This window comes from Myiozetetes cayanensis, unplaced genomic scaffold (genome assembly GCF_022539395.1).
Source record: "Myiozetetes cayanensis isolate MyiCay16 unplaced genomic scaffold, myiCay2020 scf3, whole genome shotgun sequence".
Taxonomy (NCBI): Eukaryota; Metazoa; Chordata; class Aves; order Passeriformes; family Tyrannidae; genus Myiozetetes; species Myiozetetes cayanensis.
This window is the reverse complement of record NW_026087521.1, coordinates 34,004,735-34,020,051: the sequence shown is the minus strand read 5'-3', so window position 1 is coordinate 34,020,051 and position 15,317 is coordinate 34,004,735. Positions and strand designations below refer to the sequence as shown.

Genomic DNA, 15,317 nt, shown 5'->3' with positions numbered 1-15,317 from the left:
CATAAGCTGGCCTAATAAAAGACATTACTTCTCCTTGCAAAACTGACCTTACTTGAAAGTACTACTGCATTCACCCTGTATGTCATGTCCACTATTCAAGCACACTAACCTGTGCATGGATTCGCACTGCTGCAACTGTCTTGATTTCTTTTGTAGAAATCTGATTCCTGCACATGCTTTGGAGAGTTACATCATTTTACCCCTTCAACTTATGGTTAGGATGTTTTCTGTTTCTTATGTAACAGATCCTAATTCAGATTACAGTGGATATTACGACAATGTATACTGTACAATAATGTATTAAAACCATAAGGTGGAAAGTGAAAGTATTATTCCCTTCTGAAAGCAGACCTCTTTCCAGAAAAGTCATGGACTCTTTATGCTCCTGACTCACCAATCATCCATCTACATGGAGGTAAAGCAGCACAGCCCATGGACTCTGGAGACCCAGGGATGGACTTGCTCTCATGCCCACAGGCTTTTCTGCTGGTGCACATATAAGGGAGTGCTAGAGTTAGGTTCTTGGGGCTTTTAACACAGGGCAGGCTGGGACAAGAAAATGAAGTGATTGTAACTGCAGTGTTTGACTGGTTTCACCTTGTGGCTTGCATTTGTCCAGAGTGTTAAAGAAGAATAATACCATCCAGTAAAAAAATTCAAATGTGTTAAGTCTTTATGATGGATCCATTACAAAGTTCATCCTATTTTATTTTGTGGATTTAGGGAATCTTTAGACCCATGGGGAGACTGGTTTTATGCATATGTCCCTCCTTGCTGTAATGCAGTGCCCAGTTATCCATGTTCAGGATACACAGAGATATCTATCACATGCTGGACTCACACCATGGAGGTGTACACATATGTCTGCATTATCATTGCAAGGTGAGACATGCAGAAAGAGGACAATTCTGAGCAAGCACCATCCACTGTTTCCTCTTCCCTTTCCCAAGGGCCACTATGTGAATTGCTCTAATGGTTGTGCCTAGCAAGCCAACAGCTTTCCCCCAGCTCACATGATAGATGTATTTCCCTTCTTTCTTTACAGTAAAGGAGACCAGCTGAAATACTAAAAAGCTATTTCACTTAGTCTACAGAATTCAAATTAGCTTTTCTTACCTGACCAGGCTTCTTTTGAACCACTTGTTGAGGCTGAAAAGTAAAACAAAAGCACAGTGAGAAACAAAATTCTCTGACAGCACTTAACTGTGATTTCACAAATGCTAGGAAAAATGTTTTCAGCAATACAAATAAAACACAGTCAAAGCCCACATTCAGAAGTGGAGAGATAAACATACCCAGCTCTCACACCCAGCCTCTCCTACACCTATCTTGCTCTTAAGTAGTTCAGATTACTATGGAAAAGGAGGAGTATGTTAAGTTTGGATCATTAAAACCAAAGTGAAGTCTAATTTAGCGTGTTACATCTTTCAGTTCTTCTACGGTACTGCTAGATTTCCTTTGCTACATTAACTTAGCAGACGATGAAAGTAGCCTGATTTCATAACTGTGTTTTGCTGTCTACACTGATGCTGTTCCCTCTCTTATGACACACTCTCAGCCATGAGTGGAGTGTCCTGCTGTGTGAAAGCCCTCCCTTTTGGCCATGAGCACAGCTGGCCATGAGCATTAGCCATCCCTGCCAAAACCAGGAGGCTGGGGGGGAACAGTGGTTCCAGCCCTTGGAAGCTCTGGTTTGAGACCTTCAGCTGCATGAAGGTGATGCTCATGTACTGACCCTCATGAGCCTACTGATGTGATGATTTTGGGGATGCCCATTCTCAGGCAGGTTGGGTGTGTTCACCTGCCTATGCAGGACCTGGTGCTGCAGTGGCTCCTCAGCAAGTCTCCCTCTGGCTGCTCCCAGCCAAGACTGGGAAACATGGTCCTCACATGAGTCAGGAGACCCACAAGGTGCCAGTGCACTTCATCCCCACCTGGGGGAGGAGGAGTACCAATTAAGGAACAAATACAGACATACTTAAAATCCACCATCACTGCCCACGTGATGTGATGATGTTTGTGGGTGCTAGGAGCAGCACGGAACAATAAGACCACAGACGAAGGATGAAATCCTGACACAGAAAGAACAAAAGAGCTTTTCTTACTTCAGAGGGGCACAGCTCCTGCCTACCCCCCTTCCCTGCACTGTTTTCAAAGTCTATGAATCACACCCAATGATTTTCTTCCTGTCCTTCCTTCCTGCTTTATCCCAATTCTAGCCATTATTTTAGTGGCTGGTTTGGGCAGAAGCCAATATGCTGTCCCTCTGCATGGCCAAAACCCTAATTTTCATGATGGTGTAGTAGAAAATAACTGGAATACTTCTGAATAAGCATTTTAATGTAACTGGCCTTTCGGAGCAGTATTTCAGTGGGAAGGATCAATGAAAATGTAAATTAAATGTAACTGATTCAAGTCAGACTGCCCACCACAAGTGTCCCATTTTAACAAGAGATGCTTTGTTTATTTTCAGTCTTTTTCTAACTCAGCAGAATCCTACTGCTGTTATATTTTTGTATCTGTGCCTCAGGCTCCAAATTCTACTTTCAAATAAATATGAGGAAAAAAATTACGTGACGGCTGGGTCTGTCTTTAAACTTCAGGGTGGATCCTTTTCTTTTCCATTAAATTCCCTTGCAATGGAGAAAGTATTATCAAGGCACACATTTCATTGATGCCTTCTCCAGGTGGACTGCAAGCCCTGAACTTGATGGACATTTGCTGCCCTTGGACTAAGGAATTATTTGTTTCAAAGAAATCTCTCATAATTAAGGAATAGAGTGAGCTTTTCTGTAATCTGCCACTAGTTTATTTTCTTTTTTTTTTTTGCCTGCTGATTACACCTGTACATGTGTTTACTCCCAAACCATATGAAATCCACAGACATTTTTACAGGCTGACTGTTTTCTCCTGCTCAGAAATCCCCATATATTTTTGGCCATGCACTCTACATTCATGTGACTCTCACACACTGTAGCTCAATGAAATCTTCTGAAAGAGCTGCCAACTCACCAAATTTTCCATGAATTAGGTCCTGACACTTCAATGAGAGGAAAGACAATGTTTGAAACAAGGCCAGCTCTGGCTTTCTGCCTAGTATGTGTCACAGTAATTCTACCAGCTGCCCTTCTATACAGCAGTTCATACTTTTCAGACCACCAAAAAGCCCCTTGAATACTTTCAGTGATAGCTGGGGCTTGAGCTGCCAGCATGTTTTCCCAGCCTCTGGCACCCAGTGGCTCTGGACTGGACCTAGAAAGGCTTTTTTGTGTGTGTTTGTTTTGTTTTGTTATTTTTGTGAATGGCTTCCACAGGGGACTCCAATTCCAGCACAGTCCTATCCAGCCATTCATAAAAAGCAGAGGGAAAATATTGTACTTTGCTCAGTTGGAAACTGTCTCTCATACTGGCCAAGGCTTTCAAGAATCTTAGTCATTCAAGACCTTGCTATCATACTTCTTCGTGGCAGTGCTTGCTTACTACCGGCTAGGTTTCCACTGGATTTGGGATCTGGAGTTCAGCATGTGTTACGCTTTCTCCCTTAAATGGAAGAAGCTCAGCTATGCAAGCTCAGAAGCAGGGCTTAGTCCCTCAGCTGGTATTAGTGGCACACACCACTTGCACGATAGGAGCCGCGCCCACTCATGTCACACCGAGGGCTATGGCTTGTGGCAGCTGAATCACTGCAAGGGCAGGTTTTCAGGGGCATTGCTTTTCCTGCTTCAGCCTGGCTGAGTGGGAGAGCTCGCTGGACAAATAAATTCAGCAAAGTCCAATCCTGTGAGGACTGCGTGCTCACTTAGGTCACCGTGCCCAGAAGAACTGACAGGTAGAGGAGTAACAAGAAATTTCCAAAGCACCTCTTTCATTTCTCTAACTGTTGTGGATGTGATGCCTTTGGAACCTTTTTGACACACTATAGAAATGCCTCAACTCGCTAAATTTTGTGTTCACTGAGTTATCTCTTGGAGCTTCAAAAGAGACACCTCTGATTTACAAGAGTGTTGCCACTGCATGTTCAACTAACTGGAAAGAAAGAGAATCTGCCCTGGTTATTGAGAAGATTGGAACCATAAAATACCCATGGACAAGAGACCTTAAAGAGGTGCTCTGGAGCAAAATAAAGTTGTACAAAAGACACGAGAGCTCTGAACTATTTTGTGTTCTCCCCACCAAGAGCCTGCAGAGTAACATGGCAGAATTTCTACTCTGTGAGAGGCTCTCTCACTAATGTCAGTGATCATAAGTAAGGGGAGGTTCATGCAACACAGCACTTTCACATTTCATTTTTATCCTAGGTTTGAAAAACAGCTGTTGTACACTGCATGTATATCAGCTGAAGTTCCACACACTTGAAAGCAAACTTCAGGGTTTTTTATGAAGTCAATATTAAGTATCTTTCTTAAATCTACATGAGACATAAAGAACAAGTGACAGTGTTGGAAAAATCCCATAATCAGGTCTTCAAATATCCATCATACAAGAACAAAACCAAAATACAGAAGTATTTATTTTGCCAGGTTTAAAATATTAAGTATGTGAGTTAAGGCAAAAGATAACAATTTAGAACTTCAGGCTAATATTCCTAACTTTGAACACAAAAAAACCCACAAAACACCTGAAAAGGAATGTATATGAAGTTTTTTGACTGTTTTTATATTTGCTATAAGTTTTGGATGTTTAAAGTCCAACTGTCTAACTTCTAGAAGATGCTTCTTCCACTCCTCCTTTGTCACCACATCCCTCTTTTTTTTTTTTTTTATTTTCAAACTCTGTTACTTTAGTCTTGTCACTATCTTAGATGCATCCTTACAGCCTATACAGTCACTGGTCAAACAATTTCTTTGCCTTCTATATGAGAAAAAAGAGCAGCCTCATGTGATATATTAATATTCATCTTGTACTAGTGGCCAAAAGTTGTATCAAATTCAATTCGTCACACTTCTCATTCACTGGAGTCCTCTTATCCTGTGACTTTTCATAATGTTAGAAAGCCAGAGATAGAAAAGGGAAGGCTACAGGTAAGTCTATTTCAACTAGCAATGCTGGAACACATTTTTAATGACCAGAGATAGAAGCACTGGTTTGAATGCAAATCACTCTCTGATGCTGTGCCTGAAGCTCCAAGGGCAAGCTGCACACTCACAGTGCTCCTAGATTTTGTGTTTGTGTCTTCCTCTTCAAACCGAGTATTATGAATACTAAATACACTGATGCTTCTTGGCAACAGTGACTCTCTGTTTTTTTCCAACAGCTTGACACAGACATGACATTTCCATGGAGGTAGCTATGCTGGTGAGACTAAATGGCCATGGTGTAAACTAATATCCAGTTAGGATGACATTTATAGTGCTGACAGCTCAGTGTTGTGCAGAGATCATTAAAATAATTTCATAGGTCACTCAAACACTTGTAGCTTTAAATTAAAAGATGAGTAAAACCATATTTAGTCTTTTTGTCTACATATCTTTGAAAAATCAGCAAGTTCATATTATATCTGTTGAAACCAATATAATCAAAAATAAATCATGTCTTACAAGCAGTTCCATATGAGAGCAGACTAACTACCATTCTGCCCTACAGCTTTAATTGGTGTGAGTCCAGCCTTTCTCTCCCTCTTCCAGCAGAGTGATACAGCACTGGGATCAGGGGTCCACACAGCCCGTCAGAGAACCCTTGCCTTCAAGCAAATCCACTTGCAGCTTCTTGATCATCAGCAGGAATCTACCTCAGATTGCATGGGACGATGTTCCTGCCGTTTGCTCCTCAGGTCCAGTTATGCTCACGGTTTGCTTTAGAAATTGTGTCCCTTTTGGAGGCAGTAGCAGAAATGCTTCTTTATCCCATCAGTAGTGATGGGGGAAGTCCACTCTGCCCAAGCAGGACTAGCTTGTGTTTTGGAAACACGGGTCATGAATTCTCCTGCCTCCATCACATGTTTGCAGTCAACTGGCAACTGTGATGTCTGTGTATGCACACTGCTGTGGGTCATTAGAATCTAACAGCAAAACCATCTGGCCCTTAGAGTTCAAAGGATATTTCACAGTTCTCTGTGCAGTCTCATAAATGAGGCTATAATAGTAATCTGTGGAGAATTCTAGCAAAATCTGTGGAACTGTTCTTTATTTCCTATCCTACTCGGCACTCCTCTGAGTTTTTAATACCAAATACAAAGACAGGTCATTAAAAAAATATTTATTAGCTTTTAAACTGACCTTCCTTGACTGATGTCGGAAAAGCCTGCAGCATATCAGGAGCTGCACCAATTAGTTGATAATAAAGAGTATTTCTATTCCATTTGTTGAGGAGACGAGAGAGCATGAGAGTTTTCCACGTACACAAAGTGACTTTTAACAGTCATTTGACTGGCAACAAAATTATGTATTTTAATTGAGAAATTCAAAACACACTATTTCAAATTACTCTTTGGGTAGTCCAAAAATTTCAGTCAGTGGCACATATATTCAGTTAGGTATGTATATATCCAATGGAAGTCAAACAACTGGGTTTGGATCATCAGGGTTAGGATTTCATACATTTCATTTGCAGATATCTACCCTCACTACAAATCATCTCTGAATTGCTACATTTGCAGTGGTTTTATGTTCTGAGAGGAATAAAACAGGGAAAGGAATTTATTAAAAAATCAAATTCTGTTCTGTTTTATGCTCATATAATCCACTACTTTTCAGTTGTTTTGACCCAACATTCTTCCCACCATTACAGATCTTCATAAGTACAAATTTAATGGTTAGAATGGGGAGGGAAAACCCATCATTTTTATTCATCTGCTAGCTGAACTGTTAGTTCAAGCACAACAATATTCTGTTGAGCTTATCAAGGATATAATCAAAACTCAAAGCACAGTAGCTGTTAGTTCAGTGCTCTTGATAGATTTTTATTAATTCTTTTAATGTTTCAGCCAGTATTGGTTACATTTCCATAAAATATTTAGGGTAATGCAGCTTATGAAATAGCCATTTAATGAGCCTTGTACCTGTGGTTCAATACTACAAGCAAAGTTTAAATTGGTGTACTGAAGCTATCAGTACCTCTTGTCAGCAGACGATCTGCTGTTGCTGACTGCTCATGTTGAGAGTCACCTCTGCACTACTGGGTTCCCCTGTTTCTTCATTATCATCCATCATGTACTTGATAAGCTTTCCTGATGCATTTGGCTTAAGTTTAGTTTGGCATTCTGTGCATTTTCTGCTAAAATATTCAGAAACATTTTCTGTCTTTCAGAATAATTCCAGTACACAGTTCAGCACTGAGGGTTTTTTTGGTATACACGTAAGGAAACATGAGCTGGCTCTTCTGTCTGGCAAACGTCATATGTGTCTGTCTATTTATAACTCCTTACATATAGTCTGTCAACTATTGAGAAAGCCAAAGGGGAGCTTTCAGTTATTCTCAACTATCGTGTAAAGAAAAAGCCCCACATTTTAGTAGACAGAAATAAATTTTAAGTTATTTGCAAAGAAACCAAGCCCTCATTATTCAGGGATACACTGATCAGAAACTACTTAGCCTTATACCTTGCAGACCTCTCCAGACAAAATAACTATTGTGCAACTGTTTACCTCCAGACTATCTTGTCTGTTTGGATACAGCAACTCCTGTGTTCACCATGCATTTCTCCCGGCCCATGTGGAAATGATTTTTGGTCACTACTAAACAGGGTAGACTTGAATTGATGACCTAGAGGTGGAAAGCACCGTATCACATTACCATCTGGTTCCAACTTTTGTTTTAGAGTCTCCTCTCCTTGCTCAGGGACCTCCTGCCATACGGACTGAAAACCCAGGGCAGTTCCTGCTGCAGGGGCCATTCTCAGCAGAAGCACTGACGGTGGCTCCATGGAGCTGATCACAGCTGCAGAACTGTCACCAGTGGAATCATTTCTGGACCTGACTACCAGGAGCTCGGAATCCCCCTGACCTTTGCACAGGTCTTCAGTAAGGCAACAGAGTAAATGGCACAGCGAAGTCCCAAACAAGCCAATCTGCTGCTGTTTGGAAAGTGAACTCTGAACTTCTGTGACTTTGCTCAAAATGTAACTATTGTCAGGTAACATTTGTCTTTCTTATCTCCTGTGTTCATTATTTACCTCATTTTAGGTCACAAAGACCTCCATTCATTCAGTAACAGTGTCCTTGAGTAATTTAGAAACTTGAAAACATGCACATCCCATTTTCCACAAGGTAGGCTTATATCTATCTATCTATAGATATATAATAGATATATATATAATCAGCTTCATTTCCAGACCTATGAAAGCTTCTGCCAGCAACTGGCCCAAGCTTAGAAGCAGGAACAGAAACTGAAGTGGCAGTGATGGAAAACAAGGGGTAAACTGCTCCTCTGGGCAACACTGGGACTACAGCAGTGTCCCAGCAGTATGAGGTGGCAACTCGAACCCTAACCCTCTCCATCTCCACCACAGTGCTGCTGCAATGGCCGTGCCACAGCCCAGACCTGCACTTCTTCACAAAAGTTCCTGAAGGAGGATACTGGTGCAAATACAGTGTGCACTTCCTTAGCCCTTAGGCACCTTCATCACCCTGGAAAGGCAGCCATTCAAGCTAACTTGAAAGTAGTGAGATTCAAGCTAAGAAGTCTGTTGTCCTCCCTTGGGTAATTCCCAGTGGCGGCCTATGACATGTTTCTTCAGTTTGGTTGCATGCTACAAGAGCTGCTGCCTCTAGAGATTTGCACTTCATGTTTTAGCAAGGCACATCTCAACCAGAGGAGGACAGCATCAAAGTGGACACTAGGTAAGCAGGTATAGGAGACTGTGATCTGCATAGAAAACCTTCAGACTTCACCAATAGGAGAAAACAACCCAATCCAGGACCAAACCCAGTCCAGGACCAAGCCTGACTTGCATCCATACCACCCTTCCTCCTACTGCATGGGGCCGTGTCTTCCAGACTGCCTAGAAGAAAAAGCCCTGGGCTGTGCTACTTCCTTAACAACATATGTTAGGTGGTAGAGGACAAGACGGTGAAGGAAAGAATGCTCCCAGCTGCATGGCGCAGGAAACTGTAGGGCAGTGCTTGATGCTGTCTGTGTTCAGGCACTATTCAGCTCACTGGACACAGACACAGACACAGCTCTAGACATTGTTAGGAAGAGCTCTCTGTCCCCTCATCTGCACAAACTAGGGTAAGGATACAAGGGATACAGGCAGCCTTTTGGCACAGCCATTGCTAGGATATAAAAAAAGCACCTTGTACAGAGCTTATGTGGTCAGCCCCAGGGGCAGTCCTAAGCTCCTGCAGGAGCTTCCTCTTCCCATCCAACCCACTGTGACCTCCCATTGCCCTGTGAGGGCTGGGCAGGGTTCTTCTGCAAAGGAAAGGCTCACAGCAAAGGAAGGCAATTGACTGTGCCTGGCTGATTTTCTGCAGCTGAGGATCTGGCCTGAGGCACTTCTCTTGAACTTCTTTGTCTGAGCAGATCCATTGGTAGCCACATGGCTGGCTGGGGATGTTTTTCTATGTCTGGGATATACAGATGTCTGATTGCTGTCTCTCTATTGAATAGATTTGATAATTATTACTGCCTCCAGGACTCTGATGCCGCTAAGATTGTCTGTCAGAGTCCAACCAGAGACTGCTGATATTCTGGCACAGTTTCACAAAGAAGTCAGTGTCCAAAACAGAAATACATTTTCCACATACTTGAAATATACCAGGGGCTTGGTGGTGAGTTGTTGCAATTAATCCACTTCCTGGCTTGATATATTTTGGGATCATTCTGGTGTGTGGTATGTTAAATACTGAGGTCAGTTCATACTCTTATTTTTTAAATGGAAATTATATTCATTATGTTAAAAGGCCTGATTTCTAGGCCCTCCCTGCAAATCAGAAAAAGCCGCCATCACTACATTATATTTCTGGTGTGATTTTACTCTTAATAGCAATTTCATCACATGAATCATTGTGAAATCCATACGACACAGTAATATATTTTAAATGACAGTAGCAAACCCCTTTTCTCTTTTATCTAGCTAGAACCACTTTAATAAAAGATGGCAAAGTCAACATCTACAATATCCTATTGTCAGCCTCTCAACAGCAGCAGAAACATGAATAGTGTCTGAGAACACGTGCTTCCCTTGGTCTGAAAGAGTGAAAAAAGGGGGAAGAGGGGGAGCAAGAAACAGATTCTGGTTTTGATAATCCTGGTGTAATTTTGGAGTCGTTCTATTTATGTCCCTGGACAGACTCCGAATTTAGCCCAATCTAGGAGAGAAGAATGTGACCAGGACAATTACCTGTCTAGTTATAGTTACTTAATACCTTTTTGGAAGCTACATCCGACCTAAAGATCCTACTTGTTGCTCGGATCTAACAATGTGAATATCAAAGGTATGTGTGTAAGGTATGCACGTAAATCTCCTGCAGATTTTTTCATAATAGTATTGAAACTCGATACCAGATCAAGAATGCAGTGCCTGGAGCACCCTACTACAGCCCTGCTCCCTGGTACAGCTTAAAGTGGTTTCCTTGCTCACAGAGCTCTGTTGGCCTCTTGGAAAGTAGTCTGCTTTTAAATGTTAGGGTTGCTAGGCAGGGCTTGTGAGCATTTTACCAAATGCAGGTTATTTCAGAGAACAGGACTGATGGATATTTCATCTCCCTGAAAACTCTTCCATAGTTTGTTGCTTCTGTTGCTGAAGCGACAAAACCTGTATATATATACAGGTGGCCTGTATATATATACAATGTGGCCAAGGATACTCTGATACTTTAGATACTAACAGGTAAGGGTGATGCTGTGGAGCAAGGTCTTTCTGCTGGTAGTGGCTCCCAGGCACCTAAACATCCCCACATTCTGTGGCTGTGACTGCCTAATCTCAAGCAAGGCTTTCTCTTGGGAAGGGAGCCTTAAGAGTGTGCCTTGAGCCAAGTTCCATGGACACCACAGGTTGCTGTGAGCCCACTGCTCTCTCAGGCAAACCCCGTGGCCAGCAAGGAGGCCACCAGTGAAGGAAGGACAGCATTTGGAGAAATCACAGTATTGCTTGGGTCAGTGTGTGTACACCTAGGCACTTCTGGAAATCTTAGGCTAGTAGGGAACAATGCTGGGAAGTTTTGGTTGGGTCACACAGTCTCAGGCAAAGACCCAAAGGGATAGGATGGAGGAATGAAAGTGGCAAGAAGAGATGGCAGGCAAGAGGGGGACCAAACTCACACCACTTTCTCTGCTTACACACAAATATGAACAAGGTCTCTGCACTGCCCATTATGTCCAAGGAACTGAGAGGAAAAACAGAAATACACTGTTCATATTTCTTTTCATCCACCAAAGCACACAAGACGGCTGTATTGTTGCCATACTTTTGGCTTCTTCTATGCTCTTAAAGTGTGTGCATTACTGACATATTTTGAGGATACTGTGGTGTTTTAAACAGAGTAATTGGGAGTTTGGTTATTAAGACTGTTTTTAGGTACCAGTGGGTTTTTTAGATTTTAGGGTCAGATGCATTTTGTAGGCTTTATGGGAGTTCTTTATCTTCTCATATCATAAAAAGGAAGAGAAAATAGGAAGGCCTTGAGACTGTACTGCCTTGGATTCCACCCCGCCCACAAGGCTGATGATAGCAGAATCTGCAAGAGCATGTGCTCTTCCTGAAGAAGTCCAGCCATCTCTCAGCACGGCAATCTGTGCAGGAATCGGTCTGCTTCAGCTTTGTGGCTAAACAGCACTGGGAGCAGGACAGCCAGGACATTCACTGTTACAGAGCACTTAAAAAGGGTGGGAGACAGTGATGGGCTAAGGAGTTGCCCATGCCATTTGCCTTCTATGACCTCCCAGGAATGTCTGCCTTCGGGACTAATTTAGGTGCATGTACATAATAAATGTGTGGCCTTTTCAGCCACTTTTTTCACTTTAATTCCTGCCCACCCTTGCTGACACATGCCCTTGGCAATTTCTGGTTATTTTCCTCATTCAGCATTGTAAAATTGTCTTTTATCACAGAATATAGATTTTACTTTCACAGTTAAGCAAACATGTTAACTCATGAAAGTGATACAGTCTAGCTCTACTTAGCATATACTGGGGAGGGGGTTATTTTCTTTTTTTTTTCTTCTTCTCCATCAAAAAGACAATGGTTTGCTGGCTGTAAACTGGCTTGCATGCCCGAAATGGATGATTTCATGAGTCTTTCAGATGCACTATCACAGTTCCAGACAGCTTCCTGACTGACAAGAAAGGCGGAACTTGCATGAGATCCCTACACTGGGATATTGTTGATAAACATTCTGTACCTTAGAGAAAACCCACCCAATATCATGTAAGTTCCATACTGCTCTTAGCAGCAACACTGTCCTCCCTCTCCTTACTTCTAAGTTTTGGGATGGGGTTGGTTGAACGGTCCCTTATGGAGGTACTCAACGGCTCTGTGCTAAACTCTAACTATGACTTAATACACGAAGACAATTCTTCCACATCCACGTGCATGACACGCCATCCCATTTCCATCCCATGACATGATTATGTCTGTGCTTGGACCAATGGATAGACATGAGGTCATATCGGTCAAGAGCAGAATACACATATCCTTGGAGCGAAAGCACAATGAAAAGGGCTTTCAGAAAAGAGTATTCAGGGTAATTTTGCACTGCTGATAATTTTGGTAGGGGGAATACAGCCAAAGAGCTTTAGTTTAACCAGCCCTGCCCTGAAAACAGTTAGTTGGTCCATTTAAAATTTTGCACCTTGACTTACGACACTGGCCAGTAATACCCAGGAGTGCCCTTTTCTTCTGCTTGTCTCAGCCATGATACACTACAGCTATAAAAGGGCTGCCAATGGTCTGGGTGTCATTAGTGTGCAGGAGTTATGCTCCTTGAAAAACCTGGGATGCCAAGGAACTACAGAGACCTTAACAGCAAAACCTGTAATACATTCACTGAATAACATCCTGTAATAACACAGATACAGACAAGGAGACTGAAGTCCTGATGACTCTACAGAACCAACCACAACCTGAACCTGATCTATCAGTAAGTAGTAGACAAGGGCAAACTTCAAGTGAAAAAACTTGCAAAGTACCTGGACAGCACTACGATGAACATATTTGTGTTCATCAAAACCCCAACTCTTTTTAACAGTGCCATGGGAACCCTGACGACCACAAGCGGTCAGGGCCTTGATTTTACATCTCATCTGAAAAGCAACACCTCCAACAACAACTTTCTTGAGTACCATGCAAAGGTATTTTTCCTAAGTGAATCAGAAAAAAAAGGGAATCCCAGCACAGCAGCTAGGTGTCTTTGGAGGTATTTACTTTGTTTCTCAGTTAGCCTATATAATCTGATAGCCATGGCCACTTGAAGAAAACAAATCTTGGAAGGTGAGCCAACATATTATATATGTCTTCCAGCTATAAAGTTATATATAATGTAGAAATATGCTGCAATGCCTGTTCAGAAGCAATTTAAAATCCGTTATCAGTCTTTGCTTTAGGTAGGTGTTGGTTTTGCATGCACTTGAGGGAACAGTATTATGTACATAAGATAATGTTGGATGGATTTCACTCAAGTGAGATACATGAAGTGTAGACCAGCACACCTAATAGTTTATCTCCTTTACAGGAAATCAGAAGCAAAATTGTGAGTTTTGACTGACAGCAACAGATTGTCCTCTTTTCAAAGAAAAATCTAGTTAGCAGAAACACAGGCATGTTTGTTCCTGACCACATTAGAAGCTTGAGTGAGCATTTGTCTGCTTTGCTGGACACATACAACTATTATTTAACTCGTTACCCAGCTATTTTTTTATTTAATAATACTAATGCTATGAATTATTATGTATTATGTGCTTATGCCCTCAAAAGCAATTGAACTTAATGTTAAACATTTTCTCCTATTTCCTTTCTGCTGCTGCCTTTTCTGTAAAAACAGTGTTTCTGCTCTTAGCCACATTCATTGCCTACAGCATTAGAAAAAAAACCAGCAACAAACATACAAAATCCAAGCCTTCTCTTGCTTGCTACTTTACTCAGTTTACTATGCTCTCATTGTTTTACTTAAATCGATGGAGCTTGATATCCTAATAATTTTCCTTAGTCAGTTCATAATATCAATTCTCCTGTAGGTCAGAAACAATATCTCAGGAAATACCACCTGCTATTCAGTGATTTCACAGGAAATTTACATTTCTAATTTGTAAAGTATTATTATTTTGGACTGACAACATTTATTTCATTATCTCAAAATCTCTGGATCCCTGAAAGCCCGAGAGAGAAACAGGTGTCCTGGCTGGTCTCTCGGTAGCTTTTCATGGTCATTAGCGATCAAGAGTGAGGAGACAAACAACTCACTGCTGAAAGATGTGTGCCTCACAGGCAGCTCTCCCTGTTACCACCACAGGAATATGGGAGTGACTCAGCTGTTTCATCAGTCTGCTCCTGCTTGGCCAGTGCTCCTTTGCAGCAGGGCTGATGTCTGAGTGCATCCTTTCTTACTTAGCAAACAGCACTGAAGAATGAGGTGGCGCATGTGGCCAGAGGATTTATTCCCCTGAAGCAATACAGGATGCTTAAGCATGGCTTCTGCAGGCAGCTGGATGTCTTCCATCTACCCTTTTATTCACTGACTGTGAGAATGCAGTATTTTGAGACCATGGGCAGCGGAAGGAAAGTTGCCCCCAGCTAGATGCTTGCAAGCCCTGTCACCCTCACAACAGCTGTAGCAAATATCCCCAAAATGAACTTCAGCAGTTTTTACACTGGAGGGGCATTTTGAGGTGACCACCAATACAAACTCCAGCAATTTTATTACCTTAGTGTTCTCAGCAGAGCCATGAGGTTGGGTAGGAAGGAGGAGACCTGTTAGGGGGAAGTTGCAATCCTGCACATTTCTGATGCATTTTATATGCCACATGGAGTCCATTCAGCTTTAGTACCCTTCTTCCCACTTCAAACATATCTTTGTCTGTTTTGTTTTCTCCTTCCAAGCTTACACTGGTGGGGAAGAGCCATGCCCTGCAGTGCATAGCAGAGTACCTGCTTTGAGGAGCTGCGGCTGGGGCGGTGAGCGGTGAGGCTGCATGTTACATCCCCTCACGCTCGCGTCAGGAAACATGTGCTGCTCGAAATAATGGGGGGAGAGGGTTGTTCACAACAGCCCATTGTTTCTCCCAAGGAGACCACCCTGCCACCCAGAAACATACCAAATGGTGAGCATGCGGCAACTGGACTGAAGGTAGAAATATTTCTATAAATGGCTTTATTTGTGGAGGTCTGTCCAAATTCCGCTCCACGGCTCAGGAGGAAGCGTGACTGTGGGAACTTTCCTGCA

General features: G+C 42.3%; 1 protein-coding gene across 1 annotated transcript in view; it reads right to left on the bottom strand.

Annotated features, from left to right (window-relative positions):
• Positions 1 to 15,317, bottom strand: part of HMGA2 (high mobility group AT-hook 2) — a 107,489-nt gene that overhangs the window by 21,034 nt on the left and 71,138 nt on the right. Inside the window, exon 4 of the mRNA XM_050325374.1 lies at positions 1,117 to 1,149. Within this exon, the coding sequence (XP_050181331.1) occupies positions 1,117 to 1,149 (33 nt within the window). The remainder of the gene's footprint in view (positions 1 to 1,116; positions 1,150 to 15,317) is intronic.